Genomic DNA, 25,000 nt, shown 5'->3' on the forward strand with positions numbered 1-25,000 from the left:
ATAACACCTGAATTTCTATGAAATGGGAAGAAAGGACAAGTACAGAAAAATATACAACGATCATCTGTCAGGCAATGAAAATGTAATCGGATAAAGGAAAAGGGGATTCCTGTGAGATCAATGCATCAGTGCACCTCTCTTTGTCCCTAATCTCCTGCAAGTTAACAACGTCCTTTAAATCTTCTCATTTCCAATGTGAAAGATATTGCTTTTTCTATATTAAGACACTGAAACACACATGGTACTTAGCTACAGCTGTCCTTGCTGCAGATTACAGTCTAATAATCCTATCCCTCACCTCTTCCTTTGATATGTTGTATTGCTCCTGTTCTCATACTAACCTGAGGAATCTTGCTTATCCTTCCCATTCATCCAAGAGATAATCCAATTCTGAACTTTAGCTCCCTCTTCTGGCCTTCTTTATAATTATTCATGGGCTGCTTGACCTGCCGTGTTCATCCAACTCTGCACCTTGTTATCTAACATTTGATACGGGTTGGTATTATCTTTATTTCTAACTCACTTCCTGTGAGGGCTTATCCAGGATTCCCAACTGTGTCCTACTTGCTTCAATGATTCCACTATGTATGTCAGACCTCATGGAATTTCTTTTTTTGCCCCTTCACTGAAATATTGCACCCCTGTTTTGCAAATCCACTAATCACTTGCCTCATTTCTATCGATATCGTCAGACCGGAGACTTGAGGTGACTGCCACCTTCTGGTGTTCCTTGTGCAATGTATTAGGAATGTGAACATTGGGAAAAGATTTGAGTATTGGCAGTCAAGTCTGTTGGACACAGATTTAATTGGGATATTCCAATTCAGCAATGTCCTTCTATCTCTATTCTGGAGTTGTGTTCTTACATTGAAAAATATCCAACAAGACACCACCCACGCCCTCCACCTCCTCCAGGACTTCCAATTCCCTGGCCCCCAACACCTCATATTCACCATGGACGTCCAGTCCCTGTACACCTGCATTCCGCATGGAGATGGCCTCAAGGCCCTCCGCTTCTTCCTGTCCCACAGGCCCGACCAGGCCCCCTCCACCGACACTCTCATCCGCCTAGCTGAACTCGTCCTCACACTCAACAACTTCTCTTTTGACTCCTCCCACTTCCTACAGACTAAGGGGGTGGCCATGGGCACCCGCATGGGCCCCAGCTATGCCTGCCTCTTTGTAGGTTACGTGGAACAGTCCCTCTTCCGCACCTACACAGGCCCCAAACCCCACCTCTTCCTCCGGTACATTGATGACTGTATCGGCGCCGCCTCTTGCTCCCCAGAGGAGCTCGAACAGTTCATCCACTTCACCAACACCTTCCACCCCAACCTTCAGTTCACCTGGGCCATCTCCAGCACATCCCTCACCTTCCTGGACCTCTCAGTCTCCATCTCAGGCAACCAGCTTGTAACTGATGTCCATTTCAAGCCCACCGACTCCCACAGCTACCTACAATACACCTCCTCCCACCCACCCTCCTGCAAAAATTCCATCCCCTATTCCCAATTCCTCCGCCTCCGCCGCATCTGCTCCCACGATAAGACATTCCACTCCCGCACATCCCAGATGTCCAAGTTCTTCAAGGACCGCAACTTTCCCCCCACAGTGATCGAGAACGCCCTTGACCGCGTCTCCCGCATTTCCCGCGACACATCCCTCACACCCCGCCCCCGCCACAACCGCCCCAAGAGGATCCCCCTCGTTCTCACACACCACCCTACCAACCTCCGGATACAACGCATTATCCTCCGACACTTCCGCCATTTACAATCCGACCCCACCGCCCAAGACATTTTTCCATCCCCACCCCTGTCTGCTTTCCGGAGAGACCACTCTCTCCGTGACTCCCTTGTTCGCTCCACACTGCCCTCCAACCCCACCACACCCGGCACCTTCCCCTGCAACCGCAGGAAATGCTACACTTGTCCCCACACCTCCTCCCTCACCCCCATCCCAGGCCCCAAGATGACATTCCACATTAAGCAGAGGTTCACCTGCACATCTGCCAATGTGGTATACTGCATCCAATGTACCCGGTGCGGCTTCCTCTACATTGGGGAAACCAAGCGGAGGCTTGGGGACCGCTTTGCAGAACACCTCCGCTCAGTTCGCAACAAGCAACTGCACCTCCCAGTCGCAAACCATTTCCACTCCCCCTCCCATTCTCTTGATGACATGTCCATCATGGGCATCCTGCACTGCCACAATGATGCCACCCGAAGGTTGCAGGAACAGCAACTCATATTCCGCCTGGGAACCCTGCAGCCATATGGTATCAATGTGGACTTCACCAGTTTCAAAATCTCCTCTTCCCCTACTGCATCCCTAAACCAGCCCAATTCGTCCCCTCCCCCCACTGCACCACACAACCAGCCCAGCTCTTCCCCCCCACCCACTGCATCCCAAAACCAGTCCAACCTGTCTCTGCCTCCCTAACCGGTTCTTCCTCTCACCCATCCCTTCCTCCCACCCCAAGCCGGACCCCCAGCTACCTACTAACCTCATCCCACCTCCTTGACCTGTCCGTCTTCCCTGGACTGACCTATCCCCTCCCTACCTCCCCACCTACACTCTCTCCACCTATCTTCTTTACTCTCCATCTTCGGTCCGCCTCCCCCTCTCTCCCTATTTATTCCAGTTCCCTCTCCCCATCCCCCTCTCTGATGAAGGGTCTAGGCCCGAAACGTCAGCTTTTGTGCTCCTGAGATGCTGCTTGGCCTGCTGTGTTCATCCAGCCTCACATTTTATTATCAACAAGACTAATATTGAGAGAGGATCTGAAGCAAGTCAAGCACATGTTTAAAGTCTTTTCACAATCACATCACTTATTATCATGACAGTACATATTTAGAGTGATCCTTTTTCTCAGGAATCATGGTCAAATTCTGTGTTTTTTGAACAGTGGCATGTACTTTAGGTTAGTGGAAGATTTGGTAAAATTGAGCACCTTTATGTTACACTGCATTATGTGGATGCATGTTCAAAAAGATACAAGAACTCTATGATTCCTGAAATAGAAATTAGATAACATTAGAAATGCTCAGCAGGTGGCAATAATGTGTCTTCTTCCTTCTCTGGAGATGTTGTCAGCCCTACTGAATATTTCCAGCGTACTCTAATTTTTTTATTTATGAATTTCCAGTGTCTGCAGGATCTTGTGTTTTTGCCTGAGAATTTCTGGCTTTTTTTAGATAAGAGGAAGAGGCTGCTTCTCATCACTGCCCCTTCTCTGTCCTGTTGTCATCGAGAGACAAGAAGGAATGATCAGAGATAATAGGAACTGCAGATGCTGGAGAATCCGAGATAACAAAGTGTGGAGCTGGATGAACACAGCAGGCCAAGCAGCATCTCAGGAGCACAAAAGCTGACATTTCGGGCCTAGACCCCTTCATCAGAAAAGCTGATTATATTGTTTTCAAGAAGAAGGTAGACATTGATCCTCAGGCTAAAGATTATGGGGCGAAAAAAGGAACAGGGTAGCGAGTTGAGTTTTTTTTATTCATTCACAGTGCATGGCCAGTATTTGTAGCCCATCCCTAACTGTCCAGAGTACAGTTGGAAGTTAACCACACTGCTGTCGGTCTAGATTCACACGTAGGCCACAATGGGTAAGGACAGCAGATTTCCTTCCCTAAAGGACATTAGTGAATTAGTTGGTTTTTTTCCTGAAAATCGGAAACAGTTTCATGGTTGTCATTAGATGTTTGATTTCAGACTTTTATTGAATTCAGATTCCACCATCTGTCAATATGGGTTTTGAACCTGGGTCCCCAGAACATTACTTGGGTCTCTGGATTATTAGTCTAGTGATAATTCAATGATTATCAGGTAGCCATGTGTAGTTGCATGCACATACAATGAGCAGGTTTAATTGATATTCTTTTGATTGCCTGCTTGGCATATTAAATGTTGCAATCATATCTTCTGTTTCATTTCTGAAGATATTGTCAGCCATGATAATATTGAATAGCAGAGCAGACTTGAAGGGCCAAATGCCACACACATATCCATCTATGGTTTTTCAACGATTTTCACAGTCAGAAATCCTGCCAGCTGGCAAATAACACTATTGTACAAAGCTGCTGTACTTGGAAGGGATATTGATGTGGGGCACATCAATCTGCTTTCTGCAAAGCAACTGATTCCAAAGCAACTAATTTCTGCAAAGAAAATATTGAGCTTACAATCAACAACAGCATTCCCCAATCTCAGTTCCTCTTCTCCAATCCTAATAAGATGGCAGTGTCTCTCAGATACTGGGGATCCTCTGCAGAAAGGACATGCTGAGGCTGATCTGATTAGAACAGGTCCTGCCTCTTTATGCAGTGGGGTTTCGAAATCAGATGAATGCTACTCACACTGGCTGTCAGAAATCCAAGGTTTATTCTAATAAGGTCTATTCTACCGTAACCCATTAACTCAGTCATCAAAAGGGTATCCCTCTCTTTCACTGTCCTCATCCTCCAATAGAACATTTCCATACTCCCACATTGCCCTGAGAAGGCCTTTGTAGTTCTCTTCGACAAAGCCATTCAGCTTCCAAGGTAGCGCATTGTCTCCATGTGCTGCGACACAGGCTGGAATCATCCATTCTGGAGGACAGGGTCAGTTTTGTGTGGGGAAGTGATTATCACTTCCATCTGAGTGTGGGTCTTGGGTGGGTTCTACTTGCGCAATCACATGGTGCCAGCTCATTGCATATGCAGACACAAACTGTGTGCTTATTCGAGTGGCTGGGACTTCAACAGAAAAACTCACTGTATGGATGTTCACCTTTAAAATTCAGAGAACCTTAATTGCGAATCTTATCCCACCATCAGGAGGCTGATTTTGGCCTCTTGCGTAGTTAGGTTCCCTGTCTGTGTTCCTTCCTGCTCCCAGGAGCAGAAGAAGATCCCTTCCATTGTTACAGTTTGTTGAAACAAATAAAACCAAGAGTTATTTCATTGGAAATCAATCCCCTGCAGGGTCCTTCAACAGTTTTAAAGCCTTTACAGGCTGCGGTCCACTATTTCTAAATTTTGGTCTCACAAAGATATCCTTTCTGATTCGCTGTTTCTTTTCCTCACTCTCCCTTCCAATTCTGCTCAGTACCAATTCTCTTCGCTTCTCTTTTACCTTGTACCACATTTTTGTCGCTCTCATTCACTCTTACATTTCACTCTGTCCTTCCTTGAATACCATTTCCCCCTTCCTTATCTGGGTTTCTCTTTTCTTTATTTTAGTTTCCATTTCAAGTTTGATTTCTGCTCGTCTTAATTTCCATACTGCCTTTGAATGGTCACTCTTTCATTGCTCCTCTTCCTTTTAGTTCTCCTTCATTTATTTCTCTCTTCCTTCACTTTGCCTTCTCCATATATTTATCTGTCTGTCTTTTCACTTCTGCTAATCCCAACTCTTCTGCCAGTCCTATTGCTCTCCTTTTACTTCTCTTTTTCCTATCCCTTCTCTTTGTCAGTTCTATCTTGTTGTTATTCTCTTGCATTCCTTCACACCTCTTCCCACCACCACTTCTGTTTTTCTCTCATCTATATGTGTTTCTTTTGCCTGTCAGCAGAAAGGAGAAAAGCACAGGGGTAAAATACAACATCACAGCAGGTGACAACGGTTGTCCGTTACACAGCCAACTGATATTTCAATTTAGTGATATAACTGTGTATATTGGGAGTTAAATCTGTCACTACCCAATGTGCAACTCCACTGTTCTTTCCAGCACTAGGCCGGGGGAAGTGGGGGGGGGGGGGGGGGGGGGTGGTGGGCGTTCTTGCTTCTTTCCCTCATTAGGAGGCTTGTTTGCTGAAAGGGAAGAATTCAGCCCCTTTGCGGGAGGATCCTTCTGAGTTGCCAGCCAATCTGATCCCAGCAGTGCCAGAACAGGCTAGGGGGCACTGCTGAGTCTGCAGGGAGTCTCATGATGAAGATAGCAATTGCTCGCAGACTCAAGTCAATTTGGGATTTTTGTTAAGGCAAGGTCAGGCACCTGAGGGAAATGGAGTTGAGATGGGTGGGGCGTGTGGGGTAAGAGGTTGCTGTGTGGGGGCGAATGAGAAGAGAAAGGAAGCAGAGTTTAGAGGCCAGGTGGAGAAACAGAAAGTGGAACCATGTCATCTTTGCAGAGAGTTTTATTCTCATGCTCACAGGAATTTCTGCAAAGGAAACTGCATCCCCCAAATCCCCCTACTTCCTTCTTTTCATCCCAACAGGTGAAAAACTGGCCTCCCAGTCTCACCTGCCTGCTCAAGCTTACCACATGAAGGTGAGGGCAGCATAACATTGGGGAGAGTTGATTTATCCAGCAGTTCAATAACTAATCAGTAATTCCTTTAGGAATGGCAGGCAGACTGCCTGCTGACTGTATCATGGGAAGCTGATGTATTGACATTGAGTTTCTGATCCAACAACCCCATGCCAGAGTTTCTGTGGGAGGGCGGTGACTGTCATTTGCAAAACATAAAATCCCATCCCCTAAATTGTATTCTAAAGGACTTGACTAATAATAAAAGGAGAACTGATATCCACTGAGGTTCAGTAAAGTATACAAACACATTCAGTAATGATGAGGACACACAAAACAGCCACATGAATTGTTTGTACAAGGGTTTATAAGATTAGTGGGTCTAGTGGAGAAAGGTGTACCCGTAATGAAAAGATAACTAAATCAAATACTTCAACAATATTATTAGAATTACTGCAAAATTAGTAACTGAAGGAGGTTTCAAACACAAGTCTGTCTGAAGGGGATATCAGATAGCTTTGGCAGATAAGGTTAATAATAATCTATAAGAGATTCTCCAAGCACATTAAGAACAAAAGAGCAACTAGGGAGAAAATAGGCCCCCTTAAAGATCATTGAGGTTATCTATGAGCCAAACCACAGGAGATGGGAGAAATACTAAACAAATATTTCATGTGAGTATTTACTCTGGAGAAAGACATGGAGGCTAGGGCTCTCAGGGAAATAAATATTGACGTCTTGAAAACAGTTTGCAATACAGAAGAGGGGGTGTTGATGGTCTTTAAAAAATGTAAAAGTGGATAAATCTCCAGGACGTTATTAACTGTATCCCAGGGCATTATGGGAAGTTAGGGGGAAAAACTGTGGGGTCTCTAGTAGAGTTATTAGTACCATATACATCCATGGTTGAGATGCCAGAGAACTGGAGGGTGGCTAATGTTGTGTCTCTACTTAAGAAAGGCTGTAAGGAGAAGCCAGAGACTATAGGCTGGCGAGTCTGACATCAGTGGTGGATTCATTTTTGGAGGGGATTCTGAGAGATAGGATTTAATTGCATTTGGAGAGGCAAGGACTGATTAGGGATAGTGAGCGTGGCTTTGCACATGGGAAATCATGTTGCACAAACTTGGTTGAGGTTTTTGAAGACATGACCAAAAAGGTAGATGAAGGCAGAGCTGTAGACATTATGGATACAAACTTCAGTAAAACCTTTGACAAGGTTCCGCATGGTAGACAAGTCAGTAGAGTTAGATCACATTTGATTCAGGCAGAACTTGCCAATTGGATACAAAATTAGCTTGATGGTAGCAGACAGAGAGTGTGATTGAGGGTTGTTTGCTGGACTGGAGGCCTGTGACCAGTGGTGTTCTGAATGGATCAGTGCTGGGTCAGTTCCTGTTGTTTGTCATTTATATAAACGATTTGATGAGAATATAGGTGGCATGATTAGTAAGTTTGAGGATGACACCGAAATTGGTGGTTTATTTGATAATGAAGAAGGCTATGTAAGATTACAAAAGGATCTTGATCAATAGTGCTAATGGGCTGAGGAGAGGCAGGTGGAGTTTAATCTGGATAAATACGAGGTTTTGCATTTTGGTAAAACAAACAGGGCCAGGATTAATACTGTTAATGGTAGGGCCCTGAATAGTGTTGGCAAACAGAGGGACCAAGGCGTTCAGGTACACAGTTCTTTGAAAGTTGCATCACAGGTAGACAGGGTGGTTAAGAAGGCATTTTAGCACATTTGCCTTCATTGCTTAGACCACTGAGTATAGGAGTTTGGACATTATGTTGCAGATGTGCAGGATGTTGGCGAGGCCACTTTTGGAATACTGTGTACAGTTCTGGTTGTCCTGCTACAGGAAGGAGATTATTAAATTGGAGAGGGTTTGGAAAAGATTTAAAAGGATTTTGCTGGGTCTGGAGAGTTTGGGTTATAGAGTCATAGAGTTGTACAGCATGGAAACAGACTTATTGGCCCAACTTGTTTATGCCGACCAGATATCCTCAACCGACCTGGTTCCATTTGCCAGCATTTGGCCTATATCCCTTTAAATCTTTCTTATTCATCTACCCATCCAGATGCCTTTTGTATGTTGTAATTGTACACACCTCCACCATTTCCTCTGGCTGTTCATTCTACACATGCACCAGCCTCTGCTTGAAAAAGTCGCCCATTAGGTCCCTTTTAAATCTTTCCCCTCTCACCTTAAACTTATGCCTTTGAGATCTGGACTCCCCGACACTGGGAAAAGGACCTTCTTTATTTTCCCTATCCATGTCCCTCATGATTTTGTAAACCTCTATAAGGTCACCCCTTAGCCTCCAATGCTCCAGGAAAAATAGCCCCAGCATAGCCAGCCTCTCCCTTTAGCTCAAACCCTCCAACCCTGGCAACATCCTTGTAAATCTTTTCTGAACCCGTTAGAGTTTAACAACACCTTTCCTTTAGCAGGGAGCCCAGAATTGAATGCAGTATTCTAAAAGTCACCGAACCAATAATCTGCACAGCAGCAACATGACATCTCAACTTCTATACTCAGTGCCCTGACCAATCAAGGTGAGTGTGTCAAATGCCTTTGTCACCACCCTGTCTACCTGTGACTCTACTTTCGAGGAATTAAGAAGCTGTATTCCTATATCCTGCACCCCTAGCCAATACTCCCTAGGGCCCTACTATTAACTGTTTTAATTCTGCTCTGATTTGTCTTATCAAAGTGCAACACCTCACATTTATCTAAATTAAACTCCATCTGCCACTCCTCGGCCCATTCACCCACCTGGTCAAGGTCCCATTGTACTCTTGAGATAACCATCTGCACCGTCCACTACGCCACTTATTTTGGTGACATCTGCAAACTCAGTAACCATGCCTCCTATATTCACATTCAAATCATTTATATAAATGCCAAAAAGTAGTGCAGCCAGCACCGATCCTTGTGGCACACTGCTGGTCACAGGCCTCCAGCCTGAAAAACAACCCCACCCACCACTCTTTGTCTCCCATCTACAAGCCAATTTTGTAACCAATTGGCTAGCTCTCTCTGGATTTCATGTGATCGAACCTTGCTAACCAGTCTACCATGTGGAAACTTGTCGAATGCCTGACTGAAGCCCATATACACAATGTCCACTGCTCTGTCTTCATCAATTTTCTGTGTCACTTCATCAAAAAACTCAAGTTACTGAGATATGATTTCCCATACACAAAGCCACGCTGACTCTCTCTAATCAAATACCTTTCCAAATGCACGTGAATCCTGTCCCTCAGAATCCCCTCCAGCCACTTATCACCTCCAACATCAAGCTGACTGCTGTATAGTTTCCCAACTTCCCTTACTACCTTTCTCAAATAATGGTATCACATTAGCCAACCTCCAGTTCTCTGGCACCTCATCTGTGGCTATCGATGATACAAATACCTCAGCAAGGGCCGCAACAATCTTCTCCCTAGCTTCTCGTAGAATTCTGATCAGGTCCACCTTTTATGTGTTTTAAAATGTCCAGCACCTCCTGTTCTGTAATATGGACACTTTTCAACATATCACTATTTATTTCCCCAAGTTCTCTAGCTTCCATATCTTCTCCACAGCAAAAAATTCGTTTACTATTTCACCCATATCTGTAGTTCCATACATAGGTCACTTTGTTGATGTTTAAGGGGGTCTGCTCTCTGCCCATTTAATCTTTTCCCCTTAATATACTTGTAGAATCTCTTTTGATTCTCCTTAACCCTATTTGCCAAAAGTATCTCACGTCCCCTTTCTGCCCTCCTGAATTCCCTCTTCAGTATACTCTTACTGCCTCTAGAGATTCACTCGATTCCTGCTGTCTTTAAATGACATATGCTTCCTTCATTTTCTTGACGGGAGCCTCAATTTCTCTAGACATCAGCATTCCCTACACCTACCCGGCTTTATAAGGAGAGGCTGGATAGGCTGTGTCATTTTTCACTGGAGTGTCGGAGGTTGAGGGGTGACCTTATGCAGCTTTATAGATAACGTGAATAGCAAAAGTCTTTTCCCTAGGGTGGGGAATTCAAGACTAGGGGGCATATTTTTAAGGTGACAGGAGAAAGATTTAAAAGGGACCCGAGGGGCAACTTTTTCACAGAGGATGGTTTGTATGTGGAATAAACTGGCAGGGAAAGTGGTAGATGCGGATACAATTACAACATTTAAAATACATTCAGATAGGTACATGGATCATGGATATGAATGGATACAGGCCAAGTGCAGACAAATGGAGCTGGTTTAGTTTTGAGAAACTTGGTCAGCATGGATGAGTTGGATCGAAGAGTCTGTTTCTGTGGTGTATGACTTTACGATTCTAATTGATGTAAATTGAGTCAGTGAACATATTGCAGACTGCAGTACAGACCAGTTTGGGCAACTTTGCATTTGGTTTTATTTAGTGAACTTCAAGTACCTGGAACTGTTCATCAGGTTATAAATTTTACAGCAGAATATCAAGATTATGCAGGATAATGAATGACTGAATATCAAGTGACACAAGGGTTCTTGCGTGCCAACATTTATTGCACATATGGAAAGATGAAGCACTGAACCCTCTCCCAGAAAATTTCCACCATTTGCAACAACATGACAGAAAGGAAACAATCTCTCCACAGATTTAGACATTCATTGCAAGGGGAGGATGAGAATAAAATCCTACTGAAATGTAATGAGTGCTGGCTCCCAGGAATTTATTTCTTTTCTTTTATCCATGTAAATTCCACACTGCACTGCACATAAGCTCAGTCCAAGACTTTTCTCTCCTGAGTTGGGATGGAATAGACAAGGGATGACCAACGAAATGGCCCTTTCTGTCCCGACCATTTTCCTGAGGGTAGCAATGGGAGTGGTTTTCCCAGTATTATTTCTGTAAACAAGTTCATTTACACTGTTGCAAGCCATCTCTGGAAAGTCTTCAGGTTTTTAGCAAATTAATGCAGTTCAGCAGCTGCTGGATTTTGCAAGGAGGCTGGAAGAGTTTAAAAAAACAAATAAAATAGTTTTGCTTCCTTTACACTTTACCAGAAAATTGTGGGCACCGTAGCATGTGTTTTATCTGTTTGCATTCTGGAAAGTTATGACAGAGCTGTTTCTGAAATGTATAACTGCCCATACAACAAATATATTGGCCAAATGCATACTTTTTGAAACTGCTAGAGTCACATAAAACAACATTCTAAATCTGGAAAAGTTTTGAAATTAATTTATAAATTAAGATTGGAGAGAGGCAGAAAGCCACATAACCTAACAGCCAGGTAGACAATAGACAATAGACAATAGGTGCTGGAGTAGGCCATTTGGTCCTTCGAGCCAGCACCATCATTCATTATGATCATGGCTGATCATCCACCATCAGTATCCTGTTCCTGCCTTATCCCCATAACCCTTGATTCCTCTATCTTTAAGAGCTCTATCTATCTCTGTCTTAAAAGTATCCAGAGAGTTGGCCTCCACTGCCTTCTGGGGCAGAGCATTCCATATATCTACCACTCTCTGGGTGAAGAAGTTTTTCCTCAACTCTGTTCTAAATGGCCTGCCCCTTATTTTTATTTAGGTAGCTTGACATCTGTCACAGGGATGCAGTCAAAAGGTATTTACTGGGTATTTGCAAACATTCTCAGCGTAATTGGGAAGAGTCAGCATAGTTTTTTTGAGAAGGAAATCCCGTTTAGCCAATTTTTAGGAATTCTTTGAAAGAGTAACATGCCCTCTGGATATAACAGAACTCATTGATGAACAATACTTGGATTCCAAAAGTCATATCATAACGTTCCACATAAAAAGGTTATTGTATAAAATAGAAGTGGATGTATAATGGATAACATACCAGCTTGGATAGAAAATAGGCTGGCTGATGGAAAACAAGAGAGTATATATAAATGGATCTGTTTCAGATTGGCATGTGACATGTGGGATTCTGCAGGGGTCAGTGCTAGGAACTCGACTTTTTACATATTTATGTCAATGACTTAGACATGGGGACTGAAGGCATGGCAGCTAGATCTGCAATTGCACAAAGAATGTATGTTGTGAATATATTAGAACAAGGATGCAGACTGTTATGACTCACTACAATGCAAACATATATAACACATGCTGCAGGACCCATAATTTTCTACTGAATAGTAGAAGAGACAAAACCATTTTGTTTACTTTTAAAACTCATCCCACATCTTTCCAAAACCTAGCTGCTGCTGAAGTGCATCATTTCACTAACAGTCAGAAGATTCTTTTTCTGGAGATAAGCTCTTAATGAGCTCGCAACAATGGAAATGAACTAGTCAACAGGAAAATCCAAGAATGTGAGATACTTTTCAATTTGGCAGGAAGGGTAAAAATGCAAAAAATCCTTCAAAGGAAAATGACGGCAGAATTTCAAACAGCAGAGGGATTTAGGTGTTCTTGAATATGTTGAGCACGCTGCACAGTTTTAGTCTTCTATTTGAGGATGGATGTAAATGCATTGGAGGCAATTCAAAGCAAGTTTACAAGATTGATACTGAAACGAACAGGTTATCTTATGAGGATGTATCAAACAGAGTAGGCATTTTTTATTCGGGTTCAGAGGAGTATGGCTGATGTTATTGAAGTATACAAGATCCAAAATGAACTTGACAAGGTGGATAGGGCAAGGTTGTTTTCCATTGTAGCTGAATCTAGAACTAGGGTCATTGTCTTCAAATAAGCAGTCAACCTTTTAGTATGGGATGGGAGAAATTTGTTTTTCTCAGAGGATTAAGAAACTTTGGAACTCTCTGCCTCAGAAGCCAGGTGGCTGTGGAGTCATTGAATGTTTTTAAGATGGAAGTAGATAGATTCTTGTAAGCAAGGGAATCAAAGGTTATCAGAGACAGATGGGAATGTTGAATTCAAATCATAAACTAATCAGCCATGATCGTATTGAATGAGAGAGCAGGATTGAAGGGCTGAATAGGCTACTTCTACTAATAACTTTATGTGGGCAAATAAATTGGAATCTAGGGTAAAATACATTTAACAGTATTGCAAGTGTAGCTTAGTAAGATAGGTGCCAACTTCTATTTTAAACACTTTTCATTGCTTTACAGTTTAAACATTTGCTGAGATTACTAGTTCCAAGGTCAAATTGATTCTTTTGGGATTTATGGGCTGCAATTCAGTTTTGTAGTGTGATTTTAGATACTTGACTATGTCAGTGAAAAGGTTCAGGAGAAATACAATTACATTTTGAAATACTTTGAAATTCATTTTGAGACCTTTTTGATACGGCTCAATCTTTGTTACTAATTTAATGATAAGATCAAGGCTAAAATATTTGGGAACAGATGTGAGGCAAAGTCTTAACCTGACCACTCTGGAGTTGACCTATCTCCTGCCAATTAAGGTCCTACTCTCACAGAAAATTCCATTTTGTGGGAGTCTGGTGATGGAAGGGGATACACAACCTGATATTGAACTGGTATTCATATTCTTGCTTCCTGACTGGAACGTCAAGCCTCGAGGGTCCAGGCAGTTCACCATGTAAAAGTGTGCACTATTCCTGCTATGGGCTAGTTCCTTTGAACCACAGAAGTGCATTGCAGATCAGGTCACTGTCTGTTTTCCTTTCTCGAGCTTGTTATGCAATAGTGAACTGCTGGATTCAAGATGAGAAGAGTTTGCTCTGGAATCCCATCAACTTTTCATCATTGTCAGGTACATAAAATGAGTGCTATTTCTGAAAATGTGGGAATGAACAGGGGCTGTGCATTTTGGAGCCTTTGCAGTTCATGATGGCTCTTCGAAAGTGGAAAGTGGTGATTAGCAGTACAACTAATATGTACTTCATATGAGAAAGGGCTCTGTGGATAGTCTTTAACTGGACACTGTCAGGTCTGTAATTCATTATGGAGTTTAAATTCATCAGTGTGGTGATTTTAACACAAACAAAAGGTTGAGATATGAAAACTCTTGACCTGTTTTTCGACGTACTGAGCTCTACAATGTCAAATCATTCAAAACTATTTTTTGAGCAGGTAACAGTTAATGTTGAGTAGATAGAAAATAAACTCGGGAGATTGTTTTAAATAGGGTGTATCATATCAGCTGCCTGCTCTATACCCCACTGGTTATTTCGTTCTACTGAAAACAACAGAACTGAATCTTGTTCCCAGTGAATAACAGACAGATAATAAAATACTTCCTGTTTAATGCCACTTGTTGGGGGAGGAATTTGCCCCGAGGTACTCAGGCTGAATCAAGCTTATCTTGGTACAGTAAGTTTGAACAACATTTGTTGCTTGCTAATTAAGCCATACAGCAGAATGCCTGACACATTACGTGGGAACCTACAGCAGAACACAAACTTTAACTTCCATGCACCAGTTAATTCTCCAACTGGGCAGATTGAATGAGGTGTTTCTGTGGTTCTGGAAACAACACACAGAATTATCAAATAATGGCTGAACCATTGCTCATCCATTGTGGTACCAAGGGTTTTCTTTAGGTGCTGTTGATAGGCTTATAAATAATTGCAAATTGGAATTGAATGGTGAGGTTCCCATATTCTCTTGCCGACTTGGCAAACATCAGTTCCTGTTTCTGTACACCTGCTAGTGACAGTGCAAGCTAGAAGGTGGCTATTTCCAGTGTACACTGAGAGAATCTTAAGCAGCATTCAGGGAAAGCTGGATGGAGTTTGCAAGAGATGTTCCTCCAGCTCCACACTGTGTTATCTCTGACTCCAGCATCAGCATTTCTTACTATCTCTCAGTGGAAATAGTTTATCTTTTTGTTCCCCTTAGCATCTGGAAACCTTCAATAAAACCATCCCTTAACCTCACTAACGTTTGTATAATCTCCTCTTGTAATTTAAACGTCAAAGTCCAGGTACTATCCTGGTATAATATATTTCCAATTTTTCCAAGGGTAATTCATCCTTACGGTGTGGTGCTCAAACCTGTTCACAACAGGTCGACTTTAACCTGGGCTTTAAATTTCTGGAACATTACTCCTACCCTATTCCAGTTCTCCAGTTAAAAAAACACATTTTAATTAGCCTTTCTGATGGTTTTCTCTACTTTTCATGACATTTTAGTAATGTATGTTCCTGAAAAACTAAGTCTCTTTGGAGCTATACTGTTTCTAGTTCTGTGTTAGGTCTGAAATGGCTGACCTTATATTGAGTAAACTCCACCCATCAAAATAACATTCAACACCAGATTTTTCATTCTCCCTTTAATAAAAACAGAAAATGCTGGAAATATTCAGCAGAGTAGAACTCCAATTCTGATGAAAGGTCATTGAACTGAAACATTAACTTTATTTCTTACAACAGATGCTGCCTGACCTGTTGAATGTTTCTAGCATTTCCTGCTTTTATTTCAGTTTTTCAGCATTTTCAGTATTTTGCTTTGGTTTTAATGTTTTTCTCCAGCTTTATTGCTGCACCTCTGTACTGTGATACAAGAAAAAAATGGAACTACATGAAACACACTTTCCTTTTTGATTTTAGTTTCCATTTAGCTGTCAGTCATGCCTCAGTTCAATAACTAATGCTGCCGTTATCTCACCTATTTATCTTATCTTTACTTATTGTCAAGAGCACCTCAGTCCTAAGGTAAAGGAGGCAGTATACAATTAATCATCAACACCCACTTTATAAAATGTTTTTTGTCGTTGTCTGCTGGGATTAAAAAAGTGTACACTGAACTCCAGATCACCTATTTCACTGACTGTGGGCAGTTTTCACAGATAAGGTTTAATTTCCTACCAACTATTTATGAAACACCTTCAGGTAAGATAAAGTCCCCGGCAGCTAGAAAGCAAAACTTCATTTTGGAGATTTCACATAGTTGGCAACTTGAGTTAGTCTTTTGTTCGAATGCTGTTAAATCTACTCTGCCAGGAAAACAAACCGGATTCACTGACTCCCCCATCCTCCCCACCCTGGCTATATTCCAAGAGGTTTTCCTGCAACAAGTCTGCCTTAATTTCAAAAGCAACCTCAATATCAATGGGGGGCGAATTTCCCACACAGTAGGTTGGCAAATATGACATGAATAGCAGATCAGCTGTCAGTTGCACACCTTATCTGTTTTTCTGGAAACATTGCGGAAAGGGGTATTGAGGGAGATGTATGACAAGTGGCTAATTTATTGCTGCTCAGTTTCCATTCAACTCAAAAGTGGAAATGACCCCAGTTAGCTGGCAGAGTCTAAACAAAGTTAGAATGTATATTACTTGCGCTATAAGTAGAGGTATTTTGTGGGTATAGGAACTGTCATTGTTGAGCACATTGAGTGCAACGGAGAATGATTACACTGACAAAGATTTTTTTCATTTTAACATCTGCTTTTACATTTGGCACCAACCGTGGAGAAAGACATGAATTGAATCTCACTTGTCACTTATTGCAGGAATATCACTAATACTTTTCTCCATTCATTAAAGAACAGAGAAAGTGAAATTTTAGAAACTGTTTTCCCTGAGATATAATTACATTGACCTTTCAGTTAGCATTGCCAAATGGAGGAAAACGTATCCCGAAACATTCTTAAATGTATTTGCGAAACTTGTGAGATGTTTGCTAGGTTCCTCAGAACAGTTTAGGAAAAATGAACAAAATTAAGAAAAAAAGTGAGACGTCACGAGACGGGACATAATGTACATACAATGACAATGATGGTTGTTAATTCTTTGGGAGGTATCATCTGCGTTCTGCAGTTATGAATTAAAAAAAACTTATTTGCGATTAAAAACAGTTACTAAAGGAATCTACTAAGACAGCACACAATGTAACTGGGTGATTCTGACAGTTAGTGGTTTGTTTCTGCTCCAGCACTGTGCATTTATTCTCCAGTATTACTCAGAGTAAACTAGAGATGTTGGCACTCTTACGACATAAGCTGTATTAAATGTTATCTACTTACTGGGAGACCAAGGGGTCCTCTGTCACCTTTTTGACCTGGTTCACCCTTCCCTCCTTTAACACCATTCAACCCCGGTTCACCCTAAATGTAAAAGTAAAGTCCACCTTTTTTTTGCTACTTTGAAGCTGGGACAGAAATGCATTTAAATTAATCACAAAAAGCTACTGCAAATATCTGTGCATCCATCAAAATATTATTTCCTCCCCAGGGATCATTACATTTTCCGGTCAATATACATTAGCATTCCTGATATTTAATTGATGTTAGTGGCAACTGGTATTTTCTTCTTCCTTGCTTGAACTAGAAATGAAGGAAGAGACCTATTTTAAACTGGTACATATAAACTTGCAGGTGTTGTTGTTATCACAGTGGTCAGATCTGAGCTTGTGCAGTATTTCATCTGGTTAATGTTGTTATGCATTTTACTGATGCAATTCTTTGAAACATCCACACTCGTGTGATTTTGTTACGTGGATTCCCTTTTTATTTGCTCAACTGTAGAGATTTGTCATTTTGTCAATTGGAATGCAAGCTGTTGGCTACATTAGGAAATGAAAATTTGATGGTGTACATATGGCATTTTCAGTCTTTTTCAGTCATTAACAGCTTTAAAGTAAATACATGGTGTCTATTAAAATTGCAGACAGGTGACTACTGTATGAAGATATTAAAGAGTCTGTTTATTGTTAAAAATAATGTGTGTAAAAAAAAGCTTCATTTATTGTGTATTATTTTGCCCTAGGGATATTGGTGACATTAGAAACTGAACACTGCATAACCCCAATTGAAGGATTTCATTCCTGATTTTATGCCAGAAGGAACTCCAATGATCAATTTGCTCGAAGCGCTGAACCTATGTTCCTTCCCTGAGAAACCCAGTGATACACTCGAGCTGTGATCATTAACTCCTGACAACTACAACTATTTTCCTGTGTGGTGACTTTGACTATAGTACAAAGGGGCTTTTTCCATTAGAGTGACAGAGTTGTACAATACTGAAACACACCCTTTGGTCCAACTTGCCCATGCCAAACAGATATCCTAAATTAGCCTAGTTCCATTTGTCAGCATGTGGTCCATATCCCTCTAAATCCTCCCTACACATATAACCATCCAAATGTCTTTTAAATATTGTAATTTTACCAGTCTCCACCAGTTCCTCTTACATGCATCACCCTCTGTACGAAAAAATCGCCCCTTTCATGTCAGTTCAGATGTTATTCCTCTAGATGATGTTTCTACTAACAGGAGAGACTAGGACTCAAGAGCTCAGCCTCAGAGTGAAGGGGCAACCCTTTAGAAGTGAGATGAGGAGGAATTTCTTCAGCCAGAGGTCAGTGAACTTATGGAATGCATTGCTGCAAAGGGCTGTTGAGGCCAAGCTATTGAGCTTATTTAAGACAGAAATAGGTAGGTTCTTCATCGGTAAGGGATCAAGGATTATGGGGAGAAGGCAGGAGAATGGGGATGAGAAACAATCAGCCATGATCGAATAGTGAAGCTGTTCAATGGGCCGAATTACCTAATTCTGATCCTATATTCTGTGGCTTTTATGGTCATTCCCAATCTAAAGTAGTATTAATGTGGCTATGCCCACTAATTTTCTTCCATGTAACTCTTGTGAAAACAGGTGAAGGCTGAAATGAGATCTGCAGCTGAATGGCTCTGACAGTACTGGAAATCTTTCGGTGAGTACATGCTGCTCGATTGCGAATTTGTCCTTCATTCTTCTACGGTTGGAGGGAAGCTTATAAAATGGGAATGATTGTTTTGGAGTCGCCCCATCTTTGTGGTGGGACAAATTTTCACATTGTCAGGTAGATATCAGCACATAATTTGGTTCGGGAAATGCTTGACTGGGAAGGGGGTCACCTCTGATGCACTGGTTTTATGTTCTTTAGCTGGGACATTATTAGGGCTTATAGCCATTGCAATGTGCAGCATAAATATTTTAAGCAAGTTGTTCAGAAATTATGACATATTTCGGAAAAGATGATGGGTTAACCATGGTGCAAACCCCATGTGGGGTTATTAGGTGAGGGGACAGGACTGGGTGTGATGCTATTTGCAGGTTCGGAGCAGACTCAATAGGCCAAATGGTCTCTTTCTGCACTGTAGGGATTATGTGACTTGAAGCTGGCTTCTGGCTCAGAGGTAGGGCCACAATAACTGTGCCATAAGAGCTACTACACAACAGCACACAATGGACAGTATAATCAGATAATAATTGATGTCAACTGAATTGAAACAGATTGAATGCATGCTCAAATTGATTGTATCTCAGAGTGATATCATTCCTTCTGCATTTTGATAAGTTGCTTGTTAACATTTCTGCCTCACAAGACCAGGGACTCGGGTTTCATTCCAGCCTTGGGTGACACTCTGTGTGGAATTTGCACATTGTCCCTGTGTCTGTGTGGGTTCCCTTCGGGTGCTCTGGTTTCCTCCCACAGTCCAAAGATGTGCCAGCTAGGTGGATTGGCCATGCTAAATTGTCTCATAGTGTCCAGGGAAGTCAGGCTAATTGGATTAACAGGGATAGGGTGGAGTGTTCTTCGGAGGGGCAATGCAGATATTTGGGCCAAATGGCCTCCTTCCACACTGTAGAGATTCTATGATTTTAGTCATATGCTGGGTTTCTAGAAAATGAAGCTGTTCATGAAGCCTCTTTCCTTCTCTTTCCTCTTGGCGAAAAAACACGATTCTTAACTTTATACAGTAGGGTTAGATATCTTTTTGTTGTATAGTTTAAGAGTGCATAGATCAGTCTATAACCTTCTGCTTTTGATATAATGTATCCAGGCAACTTCATACTCTAACTTTATCTTCATCTTTGGTGCCCTCTGGGAACCAACTCTCCTGTCAGATGAAATAGTGATTACTTTCAATACGTTTTGCATTGCTAGGAGGCAGAGGTCCCATCCTGAGTGCAACACAGCCCAAATGTGGGTATAGTTCAGGAAATTTTGAGTCAACATTACACACCATGTCCCATTACACATTACCTATTGTTAGCCACTAACAGTCTCCATTAAAAACTATTCACCTTCCTAGCCAGATCGTTATCGACTCCTTTCTCTGTGCAACTGTTCTTCTCTTTTTTTAGGCTCTATCCTTACCTATTGTTTACTCCTTGCCCCCTCCCCACATCCTATTGTCTGCATGCAACTGACACTTTCCTAGCTACCGTCAATTCTGAGGAAAGGTCACTGGACCTGAACTGTTAACTTTGATATCGCTTCATGAATGCTGCCAGAGCAGCTGAGCTTTTCCAGCAACTTCTGTTTTTGTTTGAGATTTACTTCAACACTCTTTCAGGAATTAGTTGCACTCCTTAGATTAATTACCTTAAATTGGGTCAGTGGTCAGGGACATGAGGGTGTGACTATGAGTGAGCAGGTGGAGGTTTCTGGGAGATGCTGAAGGACCCTCAGCCCTTGAGTTTGTCTAAACGGTTTAAGATTCTTGCTGCCTGTGTGGATGAGAGTGTGGGCTGTAGAGAGGATCGTATGGGGTGAAGAAAAGAGAAATGTAGTTGTAATTGGGTAACAGTAAAGTCAGGGGAATAGACAGTCTTCTCTGTGGCCAGGATCGAGAGTCCTGAAGGCTGTGTTGCTTGTCTAGTGTCAGGGTTCGGGATATCTCATCTGGGTCACTGAGGAACTTGGAGTGGGAGGCGAAAGGTTCAGTTGTTGTGGTCCACATATGTATTGGTTGAAAGTGATATAGGTAGAAAGAAGAAAGAAGTTCTGCAGAGGGAATAAGAGCAGATTGGGGCTAAATTAGAACCAAAAAGGTAATAATCTCTGGACTGACACTTCAGCCATGAGCAAATTGGTACAGGGTCAATAAGATTAAAGAGGTGAACGTGAGGCACAAGGATTGGTGTGGGAGAAACTGGTTTGAATTCATGGGACTTTCTTTCATACTTTTCCTATCTCCTGATTTATTTTCTTCCTCACATTCTGACTCGGTGGCCTGGACACGACTCCCTTCAGGGTCCTTTATCCTTTGCAGTTCCTCAACTCTGCCACATGGATTCTATCCCTTCTGACTCTATATCACTTCTTGGTATTGATTTAATTTCATTTCTTACGAACAAGGAACCAGTACTCGGCAAGGCGGGACATGAACAAAAACAGAAGTTGCTGGAAAAGCTCAGCAGGCCTGGCAGCATCTGTGAAGGGAAAAACAGAGTTAACGTTTCGGGCTTGGTGACCCTTCCTCATCCCTTCCAAGGGGACAGGTTCCACCTGAATCATGCTGGGACCAGAGTCCTGGCAAATCATATCTAGGGCTATGGGCAAGGCTTTAAACTAAATGGGTAAATAGTGGGGGAGGCCATTCAGAAGCATGGAAAATCATGGAAAATGTTAAAGGGGGAAGGGCTGAGCAGAGGTTATTAAAATTCCCAGAACAAGTAAGAGGATAGAGCATGGAAAGGGTCAGGAATCTAACTCCTGGCACAGCAGATGAGAGAACAACTACACAATCAATGCAGGGCCGCGTTGTACTTAAATACACACAGTATGCGAAACAAGGTAAATGCACTGTGGCTCAGATTGAAATTGGCAGGGGTATGATGTTGTGGGCATCATAGAGACATGGCTGTAAGAGGATCAAGGCTGGGAACTAAAAATCCAAGGATATACATCATTTTGAAAGGGCAGGCAGAGAGGGTGGCATTGCCTTGTTCATAAGAAATGAAATTAAATCAATACCAAGAAGTGATATAGCGTCAGAAGGGATAGAATCCATGTGGTAGAGTTAAGGAGCTGCAAAGGATAAAGGACCCTGAAGGGAGTCGTGTTCAGGCCGCCCAGCAGTAATCAGGACATGGGGAAGAAGATAAATTGGGAGGAAGGAAAGGTATGACAGAAAGTCACTACTACAATAATCATGGCGGACTTCAACATGCAGGTGGACAGAGAAAATCAGGATGTCATGAAAAATAATTTAGGCAATGTATGTAAGACTTTTTTGGAGCTGCTTATCGCAGAGCCTGCGAGGGAACAGGCATTTCTGGATTTGGTGATGTGCAATGAGGCAGACTTGATTAGGGAGCTTAAGGTGAAGGAGCCCCTAGGGAGCAGTGAATTCAATATTATCAAATTTACCGTGCAGTTTGAGAAGGAGAAGCTGGAATCAGATATAACGGTATTACAATTGGGTAAAGGTAACTACAAAGACATGAAGGAGAAGCTGGCTAGAGGTGATTGGAAGGGGATCCTAGCAGGGAAGACAGTGGAGCAGCAATGACAGGAGTTTCTGGGAGTAATTGGGGAAGCAAAGCAGAAAGTCATCCTCATGAAGGAAAACGATAATAAGGGAGGATGAGGCAACCTTGGCTGATAAGCGAAATCAGGAACAGTATATAAGGAAAAACATCCAATATGGTGAACATTAGAGGATTGGGAAGAGTTTATTCACCTGGGAAGAGTTTATTAACTAGCAGAGGATAACTAAAAAGTAGCATGGGGGAGAAGATGAAATATGAGAGTAAGCTAGCTAGTCATATAAAAGAAGATTGCGAGAACTTTTCAGTATATAAAAGGTAAGAGAGAGGCAAGAATAGACATTGGGGGCACTGGAATAGGAGGCTGGGAAAATAATAAAGGGGAACAAAGAAATGCCAGAAGGGGAACAAAGAAATGGCGGGAGAATTGAATAGGTATTTGCTTCAGTTTTCAAAGTGAAAGACACCAGCAGCGTACAAGAGCATCAAGGGAGTCAGGGGGCAGTGGTGAATGTAGTGGCCATCATTAAGGAGAAGGCTCTGGGGAAGCAGAAACAGCTGAAGGTGGATAAATTTCCTGGGCCAGATGGACTACACCCCAGGGTCTGAAGGAGATAGCTGGCCAAACTGTAGATTTTATAGGAACCACTGGAGTTAGGGAGGGTCCTGGAGGACTGGAAATGGATATAGATATGGAAATGGATAAAGTAACACACCTGCTTAGGAAGGGACGGAAGCAGAAGACAGAAGTTATAGGCCAGTTAGCCTGACCTCAGTCGGGCTAAGAGTTTAGAATCCATTATTAAGGATGAGATTGTACAGTACTTGGAAGTGCATGTTAAAATAAGGCTGAATCAGCACAGCTTCATCAAGGGGAGGTCATGCTTGACAAATCTGTTTGAATTTTTTGGGGAGATAACGAGCAAGTTAGACAAAGGAGAGCCAGTGGGTGTGATCGATTTGGATTTCCAGAAGGTCTTTGACAAGGTTCCACATAGGAGGCTGCTAAGTAAGAGCCCATGGTGTTAAGGGCAAGGTTTGTGTGTGGAAAGAGGTTTGGTTAACTGGCAGAGAGTCGGGATGAAGGGGCCTTTTTCAGGATGGCAGCCAGTGACGAATGGAGTTCTACAGGGGTCAGTATTGGGACCATGACTATTCACATTACAGATTACCAATCTGGATGAAGGACCTGAGGGCATTGTTGTTAAATTTGCAGATGACACAAGGACAGGTAGAGGGACAGGTAGGGAGGCTGCAGAAGGACTTGGACAAGCTAGGAGAGTAGGCAAAGAAATGGCAAATGGAATCCAATGTAGGAAAGTATGAGGTTATACATTTTGGTTAGAGGTATAGAGGCATAGACTATTTTATAAACAGGGAAAGGCTTTGGAAATTTGGAGCTAAAAGGAACTTGGGAGTTCTAGTTCAGGATTCTCTTAAGATTAACATGCAGGTTCAGTTGGTGGTTAGGAAATCAACTGCAATATTAGCATTCATTTCAATTGGACTAGAATACAATGGCAGGGATGTACTGCTGAGGCTGTATAAGGCTCTGGTCAGAATGTACTAGGAATATTGGGAGCAATTTAGGGCCCTGCATCTAAGGATGGATGTGATAACTTTGGAGGGGGTCCAAAGGAGGTTTACAAGAATGATCCGAAGGATAATGGGCTTATCATATGAGGAGTGGTTGAGAAGTCTGGGTCTGTACTCAATGGAGTTTCGAAGGATGAGGGTGAATCTAATTGAAACTTAGAGAATACTGACAAGCCTGGAGAGAATGGACAAGAAGAAGATGTTTCTACTCGCAGGAGAGACTAGAACCTGATGGCAGAGCCTCTGAGTGAATGGATGCTCCTTGCGGACTGAGATAAGGAGGAATTTCTTCAGCCAGAGGATGGTGAATCTGTGGAACACAGACCTGCGCCAAATCATTGAGTGTCTTTAAGACCAAGATTCATAGGTTCTTGATTAATAAGGGGATCAAGGGTTACGGGGAGAAGGCAGGAGAATGGAGTTGAGAAACATATCAGCTGTGATCAAATGACAGAGCAGATTCAATAGGCCAATGGCCTAATTCTGCTCTTACATTTTATGGTCTTGTAGTCAATGGTCTACTTTATATTTTTTCAAAAATAATCATAATTAAGTCATTGCATGATCATTGAAGCTTTTCTTTTAAAAAGAAAGGTGTTATCCATTATGAAATAAATGTATTAGAGTCTCATCCTGCATTCTTTATAATACAGCGACCAACGTCTTGTTGCTATGGAGCCTACAGACTACAGAAATGTTTTCAAAGCAATGAGACCGACCACATAGAGATCTGAAGTTGAGTACTGTAGTGGGAGGACGTCATAAGAATGCCTGCTCAGAAGACATTAATGTAAAAGAAGATAATCTTGGAAACTTTGATCAGTTGTATGACAGTAGATAAAGAATTAATCTGGTTCCATCTGCTGATCCAGAGTGATTCACCGATCCTGGTGAGGTTATCAATAACAGACTGACAGATGCACAGAAATTTCAGTCATACCTTTTGTGCGGTGTTCACTTTAAACCTATAAGTTCGTGAGCTCTGACCATGATATGCAATCAGGTTAATTTAGGGATTTTT

At 42.2% G+C, this 25,000-nt stretch overlaps 1 protein-coding gene across 1 annotated transcript in view; it reads right to left on the reverse strand.

Moving 5' to 3' along the window:
- The window catches only part of LOC125454922 (collagen alpha-1(XXV) chain), a 196,856-nt gene that overhangs the window by 44,254 nt on the left and 127,602 nt on the right, over positions 1–25,000 (reverse strand). The window contains exon 26 of the mRNA XM_059646613.1: positions 17,148–17,228. Within this exon, the coding sequence (XP_059502596.1) occupies positions 17,148–17,228 (81 nt within the window). The remainder of the gene's footprint in view (positions 1–17,147; positions 17,229–25,000) is intronic.

The sequence above is a fragment of the Stegostoma tigrinum genome, chromosome 1 (genome assembly GCF_030684315.1).
Source record: "Stegostoma tigrinum isolate sSteTig4 chromosome 1, sSteTig4.hap1, whole genome shotgun sequence".
Lineage (NCBI taxonomy): Eukaryota > Metazoa > Chordata > Chondrichthyes > Orectolobiformes > Stegostomatidae > Stegostoma > Stegostoma tigrinum.